A 23277-nucleotide genomic window follows, 5' to 3' on the forward strand; every position below is an offset into this window, starting at 1 on the left:
CACGACACTGAAAACGGTCTTACAGTTAAGGTCGAAATACGCGTATCTGTCAAAGGATACCAAACTCTAGTGGAATCAATGGTCTAATCCACCGATGTACTAAATTCACTCGGTCTGAGAATTGTGACACTTGAGCGGGGCACGCTCCCGTATGATCCCCACGTGATCTGGACCCACTCTAGTGTCAAAATTCTTCGGCCGAGTCAGTTTAGTACATCAGTGGATAAGACCATGGTATAGTACTAAATTCCGATTTTCATTTCATTGGTATTCCACTAAACAGCTCGTCAGATTTACTATCGATTATTATTATTATTATCTTTATTAACGAGATTTGCAGCCCGAGGCAGGCTCAACTCGGATCTAACTCGAGTAAGGGAGAGCTGACTGGTTTTTTGAATGGTGTCCAGCAATTTGACCGAATGGCATTTGGCCATATTGTGGACTTAAAATTATCAGATAGCTACATCGCTGATATGTAGGATTTCTTTTGGCTCAATGACGAATCCTACTGCTTCTTTTATAATTTAAAAAGGTTTTTTTTCTTTTTATTTAAACATAAGCTATTAGCGATCAAAAAAGAAGTTTGGTTGCGAAAGTTTTTCAAATTGAAATGAATATTTACAATTTCATGTGCCTTAAATTGCAAAAATCTTGTAAGTTAAATGATTCTGGTGATTTTTCGTCTAAAGTTGTCACTAGAAATTTTGATTAAGATGCACTAATGCCTATTCTAGAAGAGCGCTATCTACGCATTTTAGCTTTTCATAAGATTACCAATTCTTTTGATTTTTTCGGCAAAATTTCGCTTATGTTTTAACTGAAAATTTTGCAAGTCCTTAGCAGCTTTTTGTAGTTATACTGGTTCAACGGTCATTTGTATTATACCCTCTTATATTTTCATAAGAGATTTTTCTTCCTTCTGATCGAAGGCTGTTCTTTTAAAACTTGCTTTTCTCATGATTATTGCCATTGAAGTTCATGACCCGTTCATCAGTGTCTTCATATTTTTTTCTTCTGTCTCTAAAGTGCATACTATCGTGATATACGATCACATTATTATCCGAGATTTTTCCTTCTGTCATAAGAAGTATTTTCCTTCAATTTAGCACCTTCACACCGGTTAATTTTCAAAGGCAGTTTTTTCTATATCAATGGAGAATTGTCCTTCTTTAAGCATAATTCGTCCTATGGAATGTATCTTCGAAACTCATTTATTTATGTCGGAACAAGTAGGCGCAATGCGTCTTGTCCGAACCAAACTATTTATAGTAGGCTATGCTTTTGTTATTAGAATAAAATTTTCACTTCCCTAGCAACCGTCAAACAGTGTAGTTTGATTTACGGCTACATCTAAAAGGTTATGGGTCCAGCAAAAGAAGTTTAAAGTTTTTCAAGAAAACTCAAGATGTCCTTCGCAAACGGACAAGGCTATCCTCAAGCAGTTCCTCAAGCACCGCAGCCGAATCTTCAAGCCCCGTATCAAGTCCAAAACCTGAACAGTCTTCCGTCCATCGAGCGGCTAACCGGCCGGGACAATTGGCCGACCTGGAAGTTTGCCGTGGAGACCTTCCTGGAATTGGAGGATTTATGGGAAGCTGTGAAGCCGGTCCCAGGTGCAGACGGAACGATGCCAGCAATCGACGAGCGAAAGTGTCGCAAGGCACGAGCAAAAATTATTTTGCTGTTGGATCCCGTTAACTACGTCCATGTCAAGGACGCAAAAACGGCTCGTGACGCGTGGAAGAAACTGGAGGCGGCGTTCGAGGACACCGGACTGACCCGGCGGGTCGCTCTTCTACGTAAGCTCATCACGACCAATCTTGCGACCTGCGGCAGTGTGGACATCTACGTCAACCAAATCGTTTCCACCGCCCATCAGTTACGCGGCGTAGGATTCGATATCTCCGAAGAGTGGGTCGGCACGCTGCTCCTCGCTGGACTTCCAGAGGAGTACAAGCCGATGATCATGGCGCTGGAGAACTCTGGTCTGGCGATCACCGGGGATAGCATCAAGACCAAGCTACTTCAAGAGGTCGAGGCATCGGCGGGCAAGACCGCATTCATCGGAAGGAAACCGTTCCCCCCAAGGCAGAAGAAAGGCGTAACCGAGGACAGGTCAGCTGATCCGCCGAAGGGACCGAAGTGCAAGAGATGCAGTAAGTACGGACACATAGCCAGGGACTGTCGTTCGAAGAAAGGATCCGCTTTCTGTACTGTTCTCGCAACGGATGCTGGTGTGACCGATGACTGCTGGATTTTCGATTCAGGCGCTTCAGACCATTTTACGAAAAATCGAAGCCTACTGATGGATGACCGAGTGGCGAGTGGTGTTGTCATGGCGGCCGACAAAGGTGCGATGAACATCGTAGCTACCGGTGCGGTGAATTTGAAGCCAAAATGCTGTCCTGAAGGCCCGATCACAGTGAATAACGTGAAGCTTATCCCTACGATGTCACATAACCTGCTGTCGGTAAGTCAGATCGTCCGGCGTGGTCATGAAGTGAAGTTCACCGATCGCGGAGTGACGGTAACGGACCCGGAAGGAGCAATCATTGCAACCGGCAGGCACGACGTGAAAAACGGATTGTTCGTGTTCCAAGAGCACAAAGATCGCAGAGCGCTATCCCTTGCATCCTCGCCAGCAAACTTGGATGTCTGGCACAGACGGATGGGCCACCTCAACGTGCACAGTCTGCACAAACTGAAGAACGGCCTGGCCTCCGGAGTGCAGTTCAAGGAATCGGCGATGTCCAACTGTGTCGAGTGCGCTAAATGTAAGCAGTTTCGTCTTCCGTTTCCCAAGAAAGGACGACGAGCAACCGAGATCCTGGAACTGGTCCACACAGACCTATGTGGACCCATGGAGGAAGCATCACTAGGCGGAAGCAGGTACTATGTGTCGTTCACGGACGATAAGACGCGGAGGATATTCATCTACTTCCTGGAGCAGAAATCCAAAACCGAGTTGATGAATGCATTCAACCAGTTCCACAGCCTCGCGGAGAGGCAGACGGGGCGCAAGCTGAAGACCATTCGCAGTGATAACGGTAAGGAGTTCATTAACAAATCGTTACAGAGACGCCTGAGGGAGCTTGGAATCCAGCATCAAATGTCGACGGAATACACGCCGCAGCAAAATGGGCTGGCTGAACGAGTCAATCGGACCGTGGTCGAACGAGCCCGTTGTATGCTGCACGAAGCAAAGCTGCCGAAGTCATTCTGGGCGGAAGCGGTAGCTGCTGCGACGTACCTCATCAATCGATCCCCTACCAAAGGACACCATCTGACCCCGGAAGAAGCTTGGAGTGGCCGCAAGCCCGATTTGTCGCACGTACGGATTTTTGGTACGAAGACAATGGCCCATATTCCGAAACAAAAACGGAAGAAGTGGGACGCCAAGTCAATGGAAGCCATGCTCGTCGGTTACGAAGAGCACACCAAAGCTTACCGACTGTACGACCCCGTCAAGAAAAACGTGTTCCAAAGCCGTGACGTCGTCTTCATATCCGAAGCGAATTCCGAGAAGCAACCTGATGACCAGCAGCAAGTCACCCGGCGCGAGCAGCAACGAACGAAGACGTACGTCAGCCTGGAGTATGATCCTGAACCTGAAGTCGCTACTATGCAAGAGCAGCCGTTCATGGAAGAAGAAGATGAAGATCCTGTTGACGAAGTGGCTGATGAAGATCAAGTCTTTTCTGAAGCAGAAGACGAGTCGGACTCCGAGGTGGAATATTTCTCGCAAGTTGAAACCAGCGGTGGCGAAGATCAAGATTCCACTGACGACATAGGCGATGTGACGATTTCGGCGCTCCCTCCGCAACAATCTTCAAATCCACCCGTGTCACGCGAGGTGTTGAGGCGCAGTGGCAGGGAGCGCGCGATACCAGGCAAGTACAAAGATTATATCTTTCCGAACAATCGCTTTCCGTTCCAACATCCAACAGATCGAGCCGTTCTCACATCTGAGGACCAATCCGGTCCCAGTGACGTTCAGCAAGGACTGAAGGCGAGCAGGTGTTTGCCGAAACGATCTGATGACCCCCGAACTCTGGCGGAAGCGATGCGAGGTCCCGACGCGATCCAGTGGCAAGCTGCCATGAAGGAGGAGCTACAAGCGTTGAGGGACAACGGGACGTGGGAGTTGCTTCAGCTACCACCAAACAAGAAAGCCGTTGGATGTAAACACGGCACAAGGCTAGAATCGTAGCGCAGGGCTTCACCCAGAAGTACGGCAGCGACTACGATGAAGTTTTCGCACCGGTTGCAAAACAGGTGACGTTCCGGACACTGCTGACCGTTGCCAGCCGGAGGAAAGCCATTGTCAAGCACGTCGACGTGAAAACGGCGTACCTGAATGGTGAACTGGAAGAAACCATTTACATGCGCCAGCCGGAGGGATACACTACCGGCGATGACCGTACTGTGTGTCTTTTGAAGAGGAGCCTGTACGGATTGAAGCAGTCGGCGCGCGTCTGGAATCGGAAGGTGGATTCCGTCTTTAAGGCCATGGGATTCCAACAATCCAAGATGAACCCGTGCCTGTACATCCGGCGGAAGAACGGCAAGACGGCGTACATCCTCATATACGTCGACGATATGGTTATTGTTACTCAAACCGAGGAGGAGTTCAAGTCCATTTTCGATTCTCTACAAGCGAACTTCACCGTGTCGAACCTCGGTGACATCCGTCACTTCCTGGGAATTGAGGTGGAGAAGAGCGCAGCCGGTTACAAACTGAACCAAACAGCGTACATCCGGAAGCTCGTTGGAAGGTTCAAGATGGAGACCGCGAAGCCATCGAAGACCCCTCTCGACCCAGGCTACTTCCAGCACAAGGAGGAGATGGATCAGCTGCCGAACAACAAGGACTATTTGAGTCTGATCGGTGGTCTGCTGTACGTAGCGGTTCAAACCAGACCGGATATCGCAGTCAGCACGTCCATCCTAGCGCAGAAGTCAAACTGTCCAAATCAGCAAGATTGGAACGAGGCGAAACGGGTCCTGCGCTACTTATCGACGACAAGCAACCACAAGCTGCATCTTGGCTCATCTGGTGACGAGCTGCAAATGTTCGTTGACGCCGATTGGGCCGGCAACTACCGCGACCGGAAATCCAATTCTGGTCACCTGCTGCTACTTGGAGGAGGAGTCATCGCGTGGGGTTCCCGAAAGCAAACTTGTGTTGCACTGAGCTCCACCGAGGCGGAATTCGTTGCCCTTGCTGAAGGGTGCCAGGAGCTGTGCTGGACCAGAAGACTACTCGAGGAGATTGGAGAAGCAGCTTAAGGTCCAACCGTCGTATTTGAGGACAACCAGAGCTGCATCAAGCTAGTTGAGAGCGACAAGATCGAGCGACGCAGCAAGCACATCGAGACGAAGTATTTTTTCGTACGAGACCTGCAGGAGAAAGGTATTATTAATTTGCGTTACTGTCCGACGGAATCGATGCTCGCAGATGTGCTGTGGGGCCTTCCTTAGCCGAGCGGTTAGAGTCCGCGGCTACAAAGCAAAGCCATGCTGAAGGTGTCCGGGTTCAATTCCCGGTCGGTCCAGGATCTTTTCGTAAAGGAAATTTCCTTGACTTCCCTGGGCATAGAGTATAATCGTACCTGCCACACGATATACGAATGCGAAAATGGCAACTTTGGCAAAGAAAGCTCTCAGTTAATAACTGTGGAAGTGCTCATAAAGAACACTACGCTGAGAAGCAGGCTTTGTCCCAGTGAGGACGTTAATGCCAAGAAGAAGAAGAAGAAGATGTGCTGACAAAACCTCTTCAAAGAGTTCGTTTGGAGAAGCTGCATTGGGAGATAGGTTTGCGTCCGGATCAGTCCGAGGAGGAGTGTCGGAACAAGTAGGCGCAATGCGTCCAGTCCGAACCAAACTATTTATAGTAGGCTATGCTTTTGTTATTAGAATAAAATTTTCACTTCCCTAACAATCGTCAAACAGTGTAGTTTGATTTACGGCTACATCTAAAAATTTATAGCGTTTGTCCAACTGACCCTTTCGGCCAAATGACCCGGAACTACACATATGCATATGTTGATCGGTGATTTTGCCTTCTTTTGATTAAAGGATTTTTGTACGAGTTGCACGTCTAATTGTTGGCAATATCACAATAAGCTTCATGCGTGGTAATGGTTTCGTGAGGCCATCGGCGAGTTGATCGTTGATTGTGTTGATTCAATATATTTGATATTTATTATTTTTCGTTCCAGCGCATCCCGTATGTAATGGTGACGGATGTCGATGTGCTTGGTCTATGAGGGTTATAGCCACCGTTCTTAGCAATCGCAATGGTGCTCTGGTTGTCGCAGTTGATGGATATTGGGCCCGTCGCTCTGAATTGTGCAGCGAGTCCTTGCCACCCCGATGCTTCTTGAACAGTAGCAGACAGTGCCATATACTCTGCCTCGCAGGTCGATAAGGCAATCGTCGGTTGACGCTTGTAGCACCACGAGATAGCTGCCCCTTACAGCGTAAAAATGTAGCCGGTAGTGGGTTTTCTGTCGTCCACGTCGGCCGCCTAGTCTGCGTCACTGTAACCGTTGATATTGTTGTCGTCATCCTTGCGGTACACCAACTTCATCGATGCTGTTCCGCGCAAGTAGCGAAACAGGGTCTTCACAGCACCCCAGTGCTGCATTCCGGGATTGGAATTGTACCGACTCAACCGATTCACGGCATACAGAATGTCTGGCCGAGTACATTGAGCGAGGTACATCAGGCTTCCAACTGCTTCCTGGTACGGAATGTTGGCCATCTGCTTCGCTTCTTGATCCGTCTTGGGAAACATATTCTTCGTGAGCTTGTCGGTCATCGGCACCTTCGCTGGTTTACAGTTCGTCATGTTGAACTTTGTCAGCATCGCTTCCACGTAGGCTTCCTGATCAAGCGCTATGGTTCCATCCGTTCGGGTGATCCGGATTCCAAGGCAGTTCTTTGCCGCACCAAGATCCTTCATACGGCAATGACCACTCAGAAACGTCTTCGTTTGCTCAATCTATTCGCTGTCATTGGAGAGTATCATGACGTCATCCACGTAGACTGCCACGAACATCATGCTGCTACCCTCGATGCGGTAGTACACGCAGTGATCGTACTTCGCTTGAGTTAGCCCGAACTGCTTCAGCATGTGGTCCAGCTTCTGGTTCCAGACTCGACTTCAGCCCGTATAGCGCCTTGTTGAGGCGGCACACTAGGGATGGATTCCGCCGATCAACGAACTGTGCTCTATGAAGATTTCTCCCGTCAGTTCACCTTGGGGAAAAGCGGAGACAGCGTTCATCTGTTGAACCTCGAAATTGTGTTTCGCCGCTATAGCGAACAGATATCGCAGCGAACTGTGACGTAAGTTTCGTCATAATCTACTTCCTTTCGTTGCGAAAACACTTTGATCACAAGTCGCACCTTGTGTCGATCAAAGGTTCCACTGGCATCCAGCTTCGTTTTGTAGACCCATTTGCAACGAATTGCCTTCCTACCCTCATGGAGTTCCGTCAAGATCCACGTTTCGTTCGCCATATGAGCGTCAAACTCCTCGTGCATGGCAACCTTTCATTTGTCCGAATCGTCTTGACTCATTGCTTGTTGATGCGTGGTCGGGTCGTCAGAAATCGTGGCTCGTTCGTCACTCTGCTGCTGAGGCCACACCAGTAAATTGCCTCGAGCGCTCAGGACCCATCGATGAACCGCTTGCTTCACTGCTTGCCACATCGGAATTCAATGGGTTGTTGTCATCGATTGCAGGAATCTGGGAAAAACGAGAACAGGGCAAGCCTTTGCTCGAAATAGCAAAATCTCTATACTTGCCTGGAAGTTTGTGCTCCCGACCATCACCTGTGACGGAGGTGGATTTGAAGTTTGTCGTGGGGGGAGCACGGTTATGTCAGTCACGGTATCTGTGGATGAACTTCTGATGTTGCTTGCAGCTTCTTTGAATTCTTCTTCGTCCCAATCGCTTTCAACTGGACTGGAGCAGTTGCACCATCCGCGGGAGTCGGATGCCCGCCGGTAGCTTCTTCTGGGTTTGGAAACGATACCGCCTCTTCTACGTCTAGCTTGATGATCAATGGTTTGCAGCTCTTGATTGTTGCCGCCGGTGTACCAGCGTCGCTCACATTGATGAACGTTACATCTCGGCTTCTTGATGTAGTCTTCGTTGCCGGATCGTATACACGATAGCTTTCGTGTCTTCATTGAATCCAAGAGTTCATTCAAATATTACGTAACACAAAATTTGACAATTTTAGACCCCCTCCCACCCCCACGTAACAGCTATTGTATGGAAAATTCTATTTTTTTTTGTATGGACCGTAACACTATGTAAGACCCCCTCCCTCCCCCTGTTGCGTTACGTAATATTTGAACGGTCCCCAACTAGACGACATTCATGGGCCTTCGCATCCCACTTACGCCGCTTCGGTTTCGGGACATGAAGCATTACCTTCGCTCCAAAGATCCGAATGTTCGACAAATCCGGCTTCTTTCCGCTCCAGCATTCTTATGTCATCCCATGACCCCGGATCGGCGATCGATTGATGAGGTACACCGTCGTCGAAACTGCTTTTGTCCAAAACGATTTTTGCAGGTTTGCTTCAAATAGCACACACCTATCACGCTCGACGATGTGGGGTGTAGTCAGTCGTTCGCTGATGTCGGATACCAAACTTCTCCAAATAGCTCTGGAATTTCTTGTTGGTATACTCCAGCCCGTTGTCTGTTCGGATGGTTTTTCTTTTATTTGTTGTGTCGTCCGATTTGGACACGGCTCGGACCTATGTAGATCCATCTCGCCGTCGTCTTGTCGCTTTTTTCTCGGTGATGCTAGATGTTGCTCGATGTGTTGTTACTTATATGTCGATTTTTCCTTCCGTTAGGAATCTCGTAATTGATTTGTATTCGTGTTCTTTTGCTTCCTTCAGTATTTCATTTAGTGGTTTTTGGTTGGTGAGTATCACGTGTTTGGCTCTTATCGTGTTATACTTCGAACAGTGATACAGTAAGTGTTCGATGTCTTCTTTGATCCCGAAGGTGTCGCAGTTTTCTGTGTTCTCCCATTTCCACGTATATTTCCGTTCTTTTGTTAGACAATGTCCACTTCGAATTCTCGATAGTGTTATCTTCTCGTGGGTGTTCAGATTCATCGTACTACACCATATATTGTTTTCTGGTTCGTTGTGTATTTGATATCTGTATTTCCCTTTTTCGTTGCATGATTCTTGATAATTTCGTAACCATTTACCTACTCCATATTTCTTTCTTGGCCAACCTAAGTGTGTCTCCCAGAGTTAGGCCTGTAAACATGTTCTGAGTGCTTGTCGTTGCCGATACTGCTGCTCTGTCTGCTAGTTCGTTCCCTCCTATGTCAATGTGGCTGGGGATCCATTGGATTTTCATATTCCGATGTCTCAGCTGGTTTCTCATTTGGTTGATGTCGTAGACCAAAAAGTTATCGTTCGCATTTTCGGTGTTGAGTATTGCTTCACAAGCACTCCTCGAGTCCGTCAACACGACTACTAGATTTATTTGTTCTTCCTGTATGTAACGTATTGCTTCTCTGATGGCTAGTAGTTCCGCATTCATTATGGAATAATTTTCGTTGATTTTCCTACCAACTTGAATACCCTTTTGGATGTCCACGAATGCTATTGCTGTACCCGCAGTTGTTTTTGAGGCATCCGTGTATATCTTGTAGTGATCTTTGTATTTTGTTTCCAGCATTTTTAGTACCTGTGCTCGCAGTATGTTCCTGTTTATATTTTCCTTCTTCTCTTTCAGTTGTCCCACCTGTGTGCTGACGTCTTGCATTCTCAGTATCCATTCACTAATTTCCCTTTGGCTGTCTGGTCCTCTGCTTCCCGTCTGATGTAGTACGTCATTGTGCAGATTGGTCACATCGGTTAAGTAGCTGCTATTTGTCGTGAAGTGTTTATTGGGGTCTTCGTGGTATTTCATTCGTATTGCTTCCCTTAGAGTCAGCCATTCCGCCCTGATTGTCATCGGCATTCTCCCGCTTTCCGCCAGCATGGTGTTCACGGGGGTGGATTTGAGATATCTCATCGCTGATCTGACGTATGCGTTTAGCGTAGTTTCCATTTTACTTAAGTTGGTTTTTGCCGCCTTTCCGTATATGGAAGCACCATACTCGAGTTTTGATCTGATCAGGGCGTCTCCGATTCTTAGGATCGTTTCTGGGTTAGCCGGGCTCCTCTTGCTTGAGATCATTTTGACTACGTTCAGGTTTGTTTCCACTTTTTCCTTCACGTATTCGATGTGTCTTCTGTGCCTCAATGATTTGTCGACTACGTATCCTAAATATTTGTGGACGTTTACGATTTCGATGTCATCGTTTCCTAGTTTTAGTTTAATTTTCTCATCCGGTGTTTTACCAATGTTTATTGCGGCGCATTTTCTTGCGTTTAAGTTGAGATTTAGCTTTTTCAGTTCGTTGTTCATATTCCTTATGAAGTTGTTTGCTTTGGATGTCACTTCATTTTCGTCTCCTGTTATGATTGCAGCAAAATCATCTGCGAATTGGGGTAGTATTATTCCATCGTCGTTTAGTTTGTGGATATCCTTCGTGTATAGATTGAATAACACCGGCGATAGTGGACATCCTTGTGGTAATCCTTGGTTCGTAATTTTCCGTTTCTGTCCTTCCGTTGTATTGATAACCATTGCTCTTTTTCTTAGGTACTCGTGAACCCAACGCACTATGCCTTCTGGGAATTGGTTGTTTAATAGCATCTGTACTAGTATTCGTGTGTCAACTCTGTCGAAGGCCTTGCTGATGTCCATGAATACTACAATGTATCCCTTCCTTTCCTGTTTTGCTTGTAGGATAGTGTTGACCATGTAGTTTACACAGCCGATAGCTGAGTGGTTTTTTTCTGAACCCAAATGATAGCTGCGGTAGTAGCTTTGTTGCTTCTGCATATTCGCTTATCCTGTCCTTCACAGCGTTGTTTATGCTTTTTAGGAATACATTTAGCAATGCTATACCTCTTTTTCCTTCTATTGAGTTTGCAGTATAGTTTGCTTTCTGAATTAGGATTAGCTTTACTTCTCTCCATTTTTCCGGTATCCTTTCGTTTCTCCATACGGTGTTTAGTTTTTCGTAGATCTCCAGAAGTATTTCTCTTTTCAGATTTTTCAGCATTCGATAGGATATGTTATCTAATCCTGGTGCAGAGTGGTCTTTCTTTTTGAGAATTGATTTATCGAACTCTTCTGTTGAAATCGCTGAATCATACTTTGGGTGTTCCGATAAGGATTGCCATCTTGGACTCATCCTGTCCAGTTGAGGGTTCGCGTACGTTATCTCCAAGAATTTCTCGGCTGTCTCCTGTTGCACCACGTGTTGTGCCAATTGCTTCTTTCCTGTAAGTGCAGCGTTCGCTCCTCTGATGATATTCCAGAGTTGAGCAGACGGAGTGTCTTTATCGATTTTCGCTCTAAGCTCGTGTATATCTTTTCGTTTGGCAGATCGAATTAACCTTTTCAGTTTTGCTTGAGCTTTCTGGAATAACATTTGGCTCTGCAGGCTTTTTTGCTTGTTATGGGCTTTCAAACATTCTCCACCATCGTTTCAAGTAGTTGGCTTTCTTGTTCCTTACTATGTAGCTTGACTTTTCTATCGCTTCTTCAAAAATAATCTGCATTTCTTCAACATCGTATATGTATTGTGGTTGCATTTTGTTAAGCTCTGCTATTGCCCTGTCTATGTTAACCTTTTTGATTGTTACTTCTGCTATAGGCATACTAATCTGAATTTCCGTAATTATTGTCATGTTTGATCCACCGAATGTGTGCTCTTTTACTTCCCACACTGACTTTTCTGCGATTTTTTTGGATGCAATTGTGATGTCGATCGCTGACGCTGTAGCATTGACTCGTGGTATTGTTGTCATCGCCCCGTCGTTCAATACTATTAATCGTGCGGATTCCAGTGCCGTCGCCATAGCTTTTCCCTTAGCACAAGCCTGTTTAGTATCATCCCAAATTGGATTGTGGGAGTTAAAGTCACTCGCTATAATCGCTTCTTCATGTCGCCTATCAACCATTTCCAAAAATTCTACAATTTTCTTTTCTAGTTCTTTTGAAATTTGAGCGTTTGGTGGTGCATATACAGAAAAAAAAACTAGGAATGGGAATTGCATGTTGGTTACTCTAACTCCTACTACTTCCAGGGGGAGGAGTGAATTAATATTTAGCTCTTCGTGTTCTACGTTTACTAACGAAATTGTATCCCTTAATGTTAAATGTTTCTTCTGGCTTCAACCATATTTCTTGTAGGCATGCTAATTCTATCTGTGTTTGATTTAGGAGAAATGTTAGCTCTTCGCGTTTTTCTGTTAATCTCACTGACTGAATGTTCGATTGTAATACTTTTATTCTATTATTCATTGTCGATCTCTTCTGATTCTTCTGGGCTGATGTCTTCGTTTTCTATGTTTTCTCCTATTTCGCTAACTATCTCCTTCAACACTGTGCTTATTTTTATCACTAATCCTTCGAGCGACAATTGGTCCCTCGACACTCGTAGTTCCGCATCCACTGCCTTCTGCAACCTGATAATTTTTCCCATCGTTTTCCAATTCCTCTCCATTCGGTCCACTTTTCTCTTCAGCTTGATGATTTCTGCGTCGTTGTTCTGTTCTTTTTTCTCCTGGTATGCTGGTACTCCCATTTCCGCTCTATTTCGATTCTCGTGTCGGACCGGTCCAGTTTCCGGATTTCTTCCTTTCTGTCTTCTTTGCTTTTCGTTTCTATGTCTTTTTGCATGGTCCACTGTTTGCGTATCCGTTTCTTCCTCGCTGTCCTCCTCCTCCTCATTCAGCTCAGAGAATTCGTCCATCCTGGCTAGCAGCGCGAACCTGTTGTTTTCTTTCGGGAACTTTTCTGTGGCTTCCGTCATCTAAATTCATTCTTTCTGCATCGCCTCCTTGATTTTCCGTTGTCGCATCCTTTCTGGGCACTCCCTGGCATTCGCGCTGTGTTGTCCCTTGCAGTTAATGCATTTTGGTCTGTCGTCGCAATTTGGGTCTTCATGTTCGCTTCCACATTTTCCGCATTTTTTTCTTTTTTTGCAATCGGTCGTCTTGTGAGTGTACATCCAGCAATTTGTACACTGCTTGATCGGAAAGATGTATATTTCCACCTTGAACGGTACCCCGTAGATGAGAACCGAATCCGGGTGCTCCTTCCCTTTGAAGGTTACCTTGACCTGTTCCGTGATTCTTAGCTCCTCTCCTCGTCCCTTTCGTTTGACTCGTTCGATTAGTGTGACTTCTTGGTTGGATTCCAGATTGTCCTTCATCTCCTTTTCGCTGAAGTTACGTGGAACTCCTTTGATCAGGCCAATTATTTCGTTCCTTACGATGGGTTTGTATTTTTTCAGTCCTGTTCCGTGAAGCCTTTTGTCGTTGACTTTGTTCGCCTCTCCCGTCGAATCGAATGATATTCGGAAGCGGAATCTTCCTACGCTCCGGATATCTTTGTATCCGAATATTCCACTGTTCGAGAATATTCTGGCGATCTCCGCTGGGTGCTTGAATATCGTTTGTTCAACGTTTGCCGGTTCCACGAAAATTGTCGTCATTTCCGGCGATTCCTGGAGTGGTGGTGTGGTCGATTTGTTGCTGGTTCTCCTTGCCATCTGGTTGACATCTCCTTGGCTCAGTGGTGTTGCTTTTTCCTTGGCTCCTGTTGCTCCGGCTTGCACCTTGCTGTACCTGTTTCTCGTCACTATTTGGGTTTTCGCTCAATCCATCTTCCCTACACTTCTAACTGTTGTTTTTCTTCACTTATTTCTAGGTTATGTCACTATTTTTTTCTTCTCTTAATTTATATTTTCTTCTTCTGTTTTTTTTTTCTTTTAAAACTATCACTATTATTAACACTTATGTATTAATCTTTGCTCTTCCGTTTTCACTGTAATACACCAAATATTTGGGTGTTTTTCTGGTCCAATTTAGTATATTTCTTGGTCACTGCGGATAGCTTCACTTGTCTCGCGTGTAAACGTCACTCGACCTCTGTGTTCAGATGGTTTTGATTTTCGAACCGGTCTGCCACTCAGCCATCACGAGGAAAGCTTGAAACGCCCTCAAAACTTCACCTTCGCATTTCGTTCGTACGAAGTATACCAACATGCGGCGTGATTTGTCGTCCACAAACAGGATGTAGTACCTGCCCATGGTGGCCCAAGCGCCGATGCCAGACGTCCATGGAATCATCCGACGGACCAGCCAACGCTTTGCCGGCTCCGCTGCGCTCGTGCTGTTCCAACTTAAATAGTCCATTTTCATGGCATCCAGTAGCCACCAGGTTGTCGGTCAAATTCATCACCTTGCAGCCAGCGTTGTCGAATATCATCGAGTACCCATTACTTATGATTTTGTTGACAGAGAGGAGATTCACGGACAGCTGTGGAATGGAGTGGGCATCGCTCACGGATATTCCACTTCCTTGGTCCTTGCAGACGGGCTTGAGAACAGGGGTTACCATGGTTACGTTTACCCTTCGACAACAACGCCGCATCCGCCAATGGAATTTGCACCTCTTTATCGCGTCGCCGGTGGTTCTGATTCCAGGATTTTCCAGGGCCATGATTATTGGCCTGTATTCCTCCGGCAGACCGCAAAGCAGCAGGGCACCAATCCACTCCTCCGAAATGTTGAATCCGATTCCGTTGAGTTGAAGAACCGTTGAAATTATCCGATTCACGTTTTCACTACCTTGTGAAGGAGACCGATCCGCCTGGTTAGGCCGGAATCTTCGAACGCCCGCTCCAGGTTTCCCCACACTTCCTGTGCCGTTTTCGCCTCCTTGACGTGAACATAATTCACGGGTTCGAGGAGAAAAATTACCTTGGCTTTTGCGTTCCGTCCTCTCTCAGCGCCGGCTTGACGGCTTCTCAGAGATCTTCCAGCTCGAGGTACGTTTGAACGGCAAACTTCCACGTAGCCCAGTTCTCTCGTCAGGATAACCGCTCGATTCCTGGCAGACTTGAAATTTCTTGTACGGAAGTGCCGCTTGGTCCTGCTTGACTTCCGGATTTCATCTTGAATTTTTAGAACTTCGGCTTGAAAACGATAGGCTTATAACCTATTGTATGTTCAGATCAGAAAGAAAACGACTTGTTCGTTTAACGTGTGAACAGAAAGTGAAAATTTAAGTCATGGCTCACTTATATCTAACAGTTATCGTGTGAAGAAAAGATTGACTGAATGAAAAAATAATCGACTGAAAAAAGAGAATACTTATCGAATGATAGAAAGACTGGCCGAATGTAGAAAGGACTGATCGAATGAATGAATAACCGAATGAAGAGAGGACTGATCGAAAGAAAAAAGACAGGCCAAATGGAAGAAAATTGACCTAATGAAGACAGGACTGACCGAATTAAAAAAAAAGGCTGACCGAATGAGGAATGGACTGATTAAATGAAGGCAGGACTGATTAAATAGAGAAAGGATTGACCGAATGAAGAAAGCAATAACCTATTTCAGCACACATTAAATCACCCAACGAAATGTCTTCCCTTTTCTCAGAGTGGAGAAACAACCGGTGAGCCCTGCCGGAGCGCGCTCCGATAACTACCACTCGATCCACTGGACCAAAACCCGCTCCGATCAGCTGTTCGAGTACTACCTGGAGGAACCCCTGAGCATGCAGTGCAACCGATCGGATGGTTTCCGCTTCGAGGGCTACGACTGGGAGGGAGCCCCCATAACCGAGTTCAGTCCGCCCCGAAGCACTCTCCGGGCCAATTGCGACATCCCGCCGGAACTGCGATGGTTCAAACCGCTGGAAGTCGGACACTGCGACGTCTTCGGGGAATGCATTTACGAGGACGAAAAAATCAAGGAGTAAACCGTCTTCTGACTGTTACGTGTGAAAAGATGTAGATTCTAAGGGCAAGTTTCCTGCACAAAATAGCTTTCACAACTAGATAATAAATTTGTACAAACCACAACCGTCTTACATTACACACTTAAATTTGTTTTATTTACCGATACGGATGCACTTGATTGGCCGATTTGATGTTGGTTTTGATCCCGGAGGGCATCTTCCCAAGTGGTCCCGCTCCGGGTGAAACGGCACTCATCGGCGACGCTTGGCGGATGGCCGGTGGAATCATTATACCAGCGTTGGGCACCCCTCCCGGTCCAACCGGCATGGTCAGTCCGTTGCCCACTCCGACGGCGGCCACCAAAGCCTGTGTGTCCGCTAGGGAACTGGTCTGTTGAATTCCCGGCCGCGACGACGCTTCCGTGTCCCATTCCTCCCGCGCTTTGCTTACGATGTCCCACACATGGGAAATTACCTTGTTATACTGGGCCACCTGTTTGGCGGCCGTATCCGGCTGCAGATTATTGGCCTTGGCTTCGTGGGCTGCCATCCGAGATTCCGCTCCGGGGTCCGGCTTCGTACGCAAGTAATCTGGTACCAAATCGTGCGAGAAAATTGGGATGCGACCCTCGGTCAGCTGGAGAAGGGCTTCATCTCGCTCCGGGGTCAGTAGCAGCGGAAGAACGGTCAAGTTCCGGAGGGGAGTTCCGATCTCCGACGAAAGAATCTTCGATAAACCCGTCAGCTGTTCGGAAATTAACATCAATTTTAGGATAACCGAAATATAAAGGGAGAACTAAACTTACGTGTCCGGAAATCAGCGCAAAGTTGTCCAAAAATGTTGGCCAGTTAATGGTTTCGTATTCCGTTTCGAGCCGGTGAATCATTGCTCCGATCGAGTGCTTCAGGTCGTTGAGCCGGTTGAGGACGGCTTCCAGGAGCATGTCCATTTGCTTCTCCTCGCGTTGCATTTTGATGGGCGCGCTGCTTTACCGGTAGCACTTCGCTAACTATTGGAAAAATACACTTTTTACAGAAAAATTAAAGGAAAAGAGAAAATTTCGCAGCGAAAACTGAATATGGGACGGTGTTTACAAAATAATGTACTTTGACGTTTTAAATTCGGGCTGCAAATGCGTGGACGAGGTGTCGTCATTGAATCCCAGTGGGCTTAAACAAGTATGAATTCTTGCTTATCTTTACAAAAGGTCCTAAGCTGAGAGAGACTCGCGAAGAGGAAAAATATCAACGTCATATGCAGCCCAGATTCCCCTCTCACGAAACGTCAAATGCAGTCCACCGTTTTTATGGTTGAAAAAGTGAAAAGTATTGTGTTCAAAGTAAATTGTTATTGAAAACCTCAGTCAGCGGAGCAGTTTTTTCCAAAGTTGCTGATAAATCTAACCAGAAGATTAATTATTTCTAATGTCTGCTACTTTGCTGGCATGAAATTTCACTCAAACGACTATTTCTGGAGCTCGATTTGAAAAGGTCGAATGTGACATTTTTGACTGTCTGAGATAACTCTCTATGAAGTTTCTCAAACGATATTCAATTCCTATTTCAAGCAAACAGCTAAAAAGCACACAATATACGTATTAAGACACAAAACGAAATCCCTCCCAGTAAACCTTTAAACAAACGCAAAAGAATACACTCATTTTTTTAATTTACGAGCATACATAAGTTTTCCGTCTATCTGAGATTGTTTGTGGTTCATTCGACCTAATCGATACGACCTAATGCCAGTCACCGCTGCACATCGAACGGGCACGTTCAGACGTTTGACGTCTGAAAATGTCCATACGTCAAAGTACGATCGGACTGATTGATGGTCAGTGAAGCACATACGACCCACCGTTGTAAACAGAAATAGAGATTTTCAGAGAATTTCTGGAGTTTTCTACATAAAGGTATGTATTGCATAACGTTGACGATGCGATTAATGCGATCAGCGATGTTACTCAGTGCAAATTCACATCTCCGCAAAATGTCTACTTTACAGAAGATGCAACGGATGCGGCTGTCGGATAGATTTACTTGCTCGTATCTTTGAAAAAATCTTCATAAGGCATCATCGGTACTTATGTGGTGATGCTCGGAAAGCAACAGGCCGAAGATTAAACCAAAGTTGAACGAAGAGAGCAAATTGTCGCTGTCGGTTTTCTTAAACTTTTCCTTAAGATCTTTCACAATCGGGAACACTAAAAAATGAATTCCTTGGAAATGACAGCACCAGCACTGCTGTTTGCCTTCATCTCAATAAATGATTTGCTTAGTAGCTCAACCAGAGTCTGATTCTGGGGGGATTTTGTAAACTTGAAGATATAAGACAAAAGGTCGAATACGCGTTTTTTCAGATTTAGCTACATTCGACTGAAAGCGCAATAGGACGAATGAACAAATTTTTATTGTTCCTAGTTTCTGTTAATTACGTCAAAGTGTCAATTATTTTTGTATTTTTGAAGAAATATAATATCAAAATGGTACTTTACCCTCATATTAAGCTGAGTAGAATCTACCTAATGGTTAAATAAACACGAGTATTCTACTTTTGTTACTTAGGACCATTTCAAATCGAGCTCCAGATTTATGATTCGATGTTATGCAAACTCAATCATTTTTTGCTGAGAGGTTCATGTGAGGATTTGAACGGCTTGCGCATAATTGGTATAAACACAAAGTAGAATAAGAAAAAAAAACTCAGCAATCACAGAAAAAGAAGACCGTCTTCGCGAGTCTTGTCTCAGGTCCTAAGTTTTGTAACTGTTAGGCGGCTGTGCGTTTCTCGGAGAGGATGTTCCGATGAATCCTGATTTAATGGGTACTATCCTGGACAGAGCCTAAGTTTCAGCTTAGCGTTCTTGAGAGTACTTACACAGTTTTTAACTGAGAGCTTTCAATGTTAATTGACCATTTTGCATGTGAATTTCGTGTGGCAGGTACGAACCCAACTAACATTTATTGTAAATGTAAACATTCTCTAGGCCCTCTTTATACGGCTTTATGCTAAGTAAAGGAGCTGTACATACGAACAAAAGCTTCTATGCGATCCTTTTACCAACAAATCTGGCGAATCTACTCAGCTACTTTTAAGCTGTGTTGGCAGCTCTTATTCATACCGATCATTGCTCTATCTCGACAGTTATATGACAAGTAGCTGTGTAACATCTTCGGAAGGCGCTTTCTCAACCATTTCGTAACTGTTGAATAATTATTATACAGCTTCGCTGTATTATCGGATTAAATATTATTTTCAAGCTGTTTCACAGCTTTCGGAATTCATATCATAAGCACAGACAAACAGACGTAACACTTAGAACAAATCGCGATCAAAATCATAGTCACAAAGACATGTACGCCCAATGCTAAAATCGGTGTGTTGGCCGACGCGAACAAAAACGATGCGAGCGCTGCGGGTGGTGGATTGGCCACCTACCATATATTTGAATCGGTCGTTAAAAAGGTGGTCGATGGACATTGGTGAGAGTGTGACGTCTGTTTGTCTGTGTCATAAGTATCTGAATTTAATGTTCCCAACGTTACCTGCCACCGCTTGGAATCGAACTCACGATCTCTGCATCCACAAGTCTCGACGCTGTCCTTGTTGCCACCACAGTCTATATTGAAAGGCAAAGAAAACACACCGTTTTGTTCTACATCGAAAACGGTTCACACAATATTTTAAAATGATCGTAAAAGATGCCATAGCCACGCTTACACCACTTCATCAGGCTGTAAAAGGGTGCGAAACGTCAAACGCAATGTTTACATCCAACAAGCTGAGTAGATGCGCCACAAGTGATTGATTGATTTGACTTTATTACGGGATTTTTAGCCCTGGGCTAGTTCATCTCGGGACCAACGGCTTTACTTCCCTTCCGAAGGAAGTCGTCACTATAACTTTTTACGTCATAAGTGACTATGTCGGGGATGGGATTCGATCCCAGGTCCTCGGCGTGAGAGGCGAGTGTTCTAACCACTACACCAGGTCCGTCCCCTGCGCCACAAGTTGTTGTTTTACAGCATACTGCTGTATGCTCGCTGTATAACTAACGACAAAGCGCTTCTTAAATATATTGCTGTGTGCATTTGAAATGCAAATATCAAATGCGGAAACTCCAAACGCGTTAAGATTTTTCACAAGAAATGCGATGTCAAAGATAGATTTTTCTTGCTAGGGCGGCGGTGATTTATATAATCGTTGCTAGGTGTCCTTTGATTATTTTGTGTTACCGCATTCGGAGGGCGTTTACTCAACACTTGCATCTCAAATGCAAACAGCAATATATTGAGCAGCATAACAAATCATATTGTATAAAAGCAGCCGGATTGATAATGGCGAGTTTTATTCCACATCATTAGGTTGCTATTTTTTACGGTGTTGAATTACAGCTTAGTGAAAGCAGCAAAAACGATAATTGACGAAATTTATTCAGCTAAGATTTGTAGCTGCAAAACGTTTGTGTTACAGCTGTATTAACACTAATCGTTCTATTATTGACAGCTTTCATTTTTTGCTGCGTTCGCTGCTTCAATTCAACTGTTATACAGCACAAAGCAAATAATATTGGCTTATAGCGCTAAAACTGTTAGTTGGGAAGATGCTCATTATGATAATTATGTTCAATCTGGTATTACGATAATTATGTTGTTTCTTAGAAATTCTCAGATGTCGGATGGATTTCAGCTAATTAATAAAGTAATTCTTAATTTTATGTAAGAATGACTGACTAACTGACATCCAAGATTCTCTGATTTCTTTTGGAATTCTGGAATCTCTATAGTAATTCTGGATTTCCGATAGGCATTCTAGATTTGTTATTACAATTCTGGAATTATGGAAGCCACTCTGGAATTCTTTTGGGAATATTGTAAATCCGGTATTTGATCTGGCTATTAATCTTTTGAAATTATTCGGGTATCTTCAAGACGGTATTTCTGAATCTCTAAGATTTCAGTGAGGTTCCTGCAAACTCTGGTCCGAATCTTTGGAATTTTTATAAATTTTAGATCCCTTTGATTTCCAGTTCCGTTGAGATTTCAGAGGAAATCTTCTATTATAGTATAAACCTTTGAATTCTGAAGCTAAGTATGCTGTTTCGCTCAAGAAAAGTAAAAACTTCTGCTGAAGAAATGGTCCAGAAATTTTCTACAGTGAGCTCCACTTGAAATGACAGTTCTTTTCGACTGCGTACTGCGATCAAAGAAAAATGCTTTTGACCATTTCTTGCAAGAAATTTGGGTTCATTCACAAATTTCATAACGCCGAAAATGGCCATTTTTGATACCCACCTACCCCTTCATAACGCTTTTTGTATGAACATCTTACAAATTTTGTATGAGCTGAAACATATTAAGGACACCCACCCACCCCCTTCAGCGTTATAAAATTTGTGAATAAGCCCTTTTCCACGCATCGAGATAAACGTTTACTTTTCTGTTGAAGTGCATACTTCGCTTGAATGTAAAAATGTAAAAAAAAAAATCCTTAATTCAACCGCTATGGATCATTAAATTAACCAAAACGGCCGCTATGGAAAGCATAGATAGCGCCACCGTATCTTTGTGTGTTTGACAGATCAGCAATGCTGTCACAATGTTAAATCCCATATATCCCTTAATCCATTGTGAGAATTTATTTTTATTTCTAAGAATTCCAGGGATACTACTAAGAAACCTTCCGAAATAACGAGAATACCACAGAAATACTAATAAATTCATATCCATCATCGGAATTCAACATGCTGTTTATTTTTTTTTTAATTCACAGAGGAAGCTCAAAATTCTATTGCTATTTCATCAAATTCTCAGTACTGGAATCTTGAAAATGTTAGGAACATTATAATTCCACAAATGCTGTAATCTCTTTCTAGCTAAAATTCCAAAATTCTCAGAAAAATCTTTGTAATCATCATCATAAAATTCACATGTACGCAAATTTATGCCTCAAATCGTGTAAAATTAGGGCTTGTTTATTTATTTCATAACACTAAAATTGGCCATTTCGGACACCCACCCACCCCCTCGTGATGCTTTTTGTATTGATACTCTACAATTTTTGTATGACTCGTAACAACGTTCGGACACCCACCCACCCCCTAAAGCGTTATGAATTTTGTGAATGGGCCCTTACATACACGGTTAAATATTTAAATACTGAAATGCTTAAAACCCATACTAAAACCATATTCCGTCTACACGGTGGTTTGCGATTACCCTTTAATGGGTAAAAATTCACCCATTTCCGCTAGAAGTGCCTCTCCACATTTTATGAGTAAACACGGTTTACTCTTTAACGGGTAAAAGCGGTTTCTGTCAAGGAAAGGGTATTTTTTTACCCATTGTGGAACAGTCGAATGTACTACAAAATGGGTAAAAAAATACCCTTTTTGGCAAAAATATAATGCTAGCCGTTTCAATAAAATGCAAATAAGGAAATTCTATCATGTGAAGTAAAAATATCGAAATTAAACATCGATTTCTTCCGTTTTTATTTAAATCTATACAATGATTGACATTATCATTAAAAAAGGCCTTGACACAGAAGCTGGACGCAGCATTCACATCAAAAGTTGTCCGGTTGAAGTTCTGGAAAAATGAAAGAAATTTTGAATAAATAAGATACAATTGTAATATCTATATAAGAATATGTTATTCGTAAACAATATTCTACTTACTTGCTGCTTACTTGTCTGCTTTGCATTCTGAAGAATGATATTATTAATATTCAACGGCACAAGTGTCTCTTCTGCCAACTGATGATGGTCGCGCAGGTTCGACTTTTCCATTCCAACTATTTTTTCACCCATTAAAGAGTAAAATTTAACCCGTTTTTACACTGCATGTGAGTTAGAAGAATGAGTATTTTTTTACCCTTTTCGTAATTATGAAATTCCCCCATTTTATGACAGATATGATTGCTATTCGACAATGGGTATTTTTTTACCCATTAAAGGGTAATCGCAAACCACCGTGTATTCACCCCACACGGTCGTTTCAGAATACCCTTTAATGGGTAAAAATTTACCCATTTCCGCTAGAAGTGCCTCTCCACATTTAAAGAGTAAACACGGTTTACTCTTTAACGGGTAAAAGCGGTTTCTGTCACATGATGGGTAAATTTTTATCCTTTTTGTAAATCTCGCTTGCGGCATAAAAAGGATAAAAATTTACCCATTTTTAGAAGAGGAATGCAAATTTTCATGACCTCAACTTTAATAACGTGTTTCGAAATAAAATTGCAATACAAATACTTTTTTATTACGAACAATAAGAATTATTTTACAAATATAGTTTTAATTAACTTACTTTTATATTATTCACACATAAGTTCCTCTAATCTATCAATTGTTGGAATTTTGCTGCAGCCGGCTGGAACCGAGGCAGGAATAACAGGGAAATCTGAAA

General features: G+C 43.9%; 2 protein-coding genes across 2 annotated transcripts in view; one reads left to right on the forward strand and one right to left on the reverse strand.

The window, feature by feature from the left end:
* The window catches only part of LOC5574019 (tyramine beta-hydroxylase), a 72315-nt gene extending 56307 nt beyond the window's left edge, over positions 1 to 16008 (forward strand). Inside the window, exon 4 of the mRNA XM_021851620.1 lies at positions 15567 to 16008. Coding sequence (XP_021707312.1) covers positions 15567 to 15888 — 322 coding nt within the window. The 3' untranslated portion in view covers positions 15889 to 16008. The remainder of the gene's footprint in view (positions 1 to 15566) is intronic.
* On the reverse strand, positions 15997 to 16999 carry LOC5574022 (mediator of RNA polymerase II transcription subunit 8). The gene is made up of 2 exons (XM_001661063.2): positions 16674 to 16999; positions 15997 to 16612 (listed from the first exon to the last, which is right to left on the reverse strand). The coding sequence occupies exons 1-2, from the start codon at positions 16836 to 16838 to the stop codon at positions 16025 to 16027; spliced, it is 753 nt and encodes a 250-aa protein (XP_001661113.1). The 5' UTR covers positions 16839 to 16999; the 3' UTR covers positions 15997 to 16024.
* Positions 17000 to 23277: the final 6278 nt, after the last annotated feature.

This window comes from Aedes aegypti, chromosome 1, assembly GCF_002204515.2.
Source record: "Aedes aegypti strain LVP_AGWG chromosome 1, AaegL5.0 Primary Assembly, whole genome shotgun sequence".
NCBI classification, from domain to species: domain Eukaryota; kingdom Metazoa; phylum Arthropoda; class Insecta; order Diptera; family Culicidae; genus Aedes; species Aedes aegypti.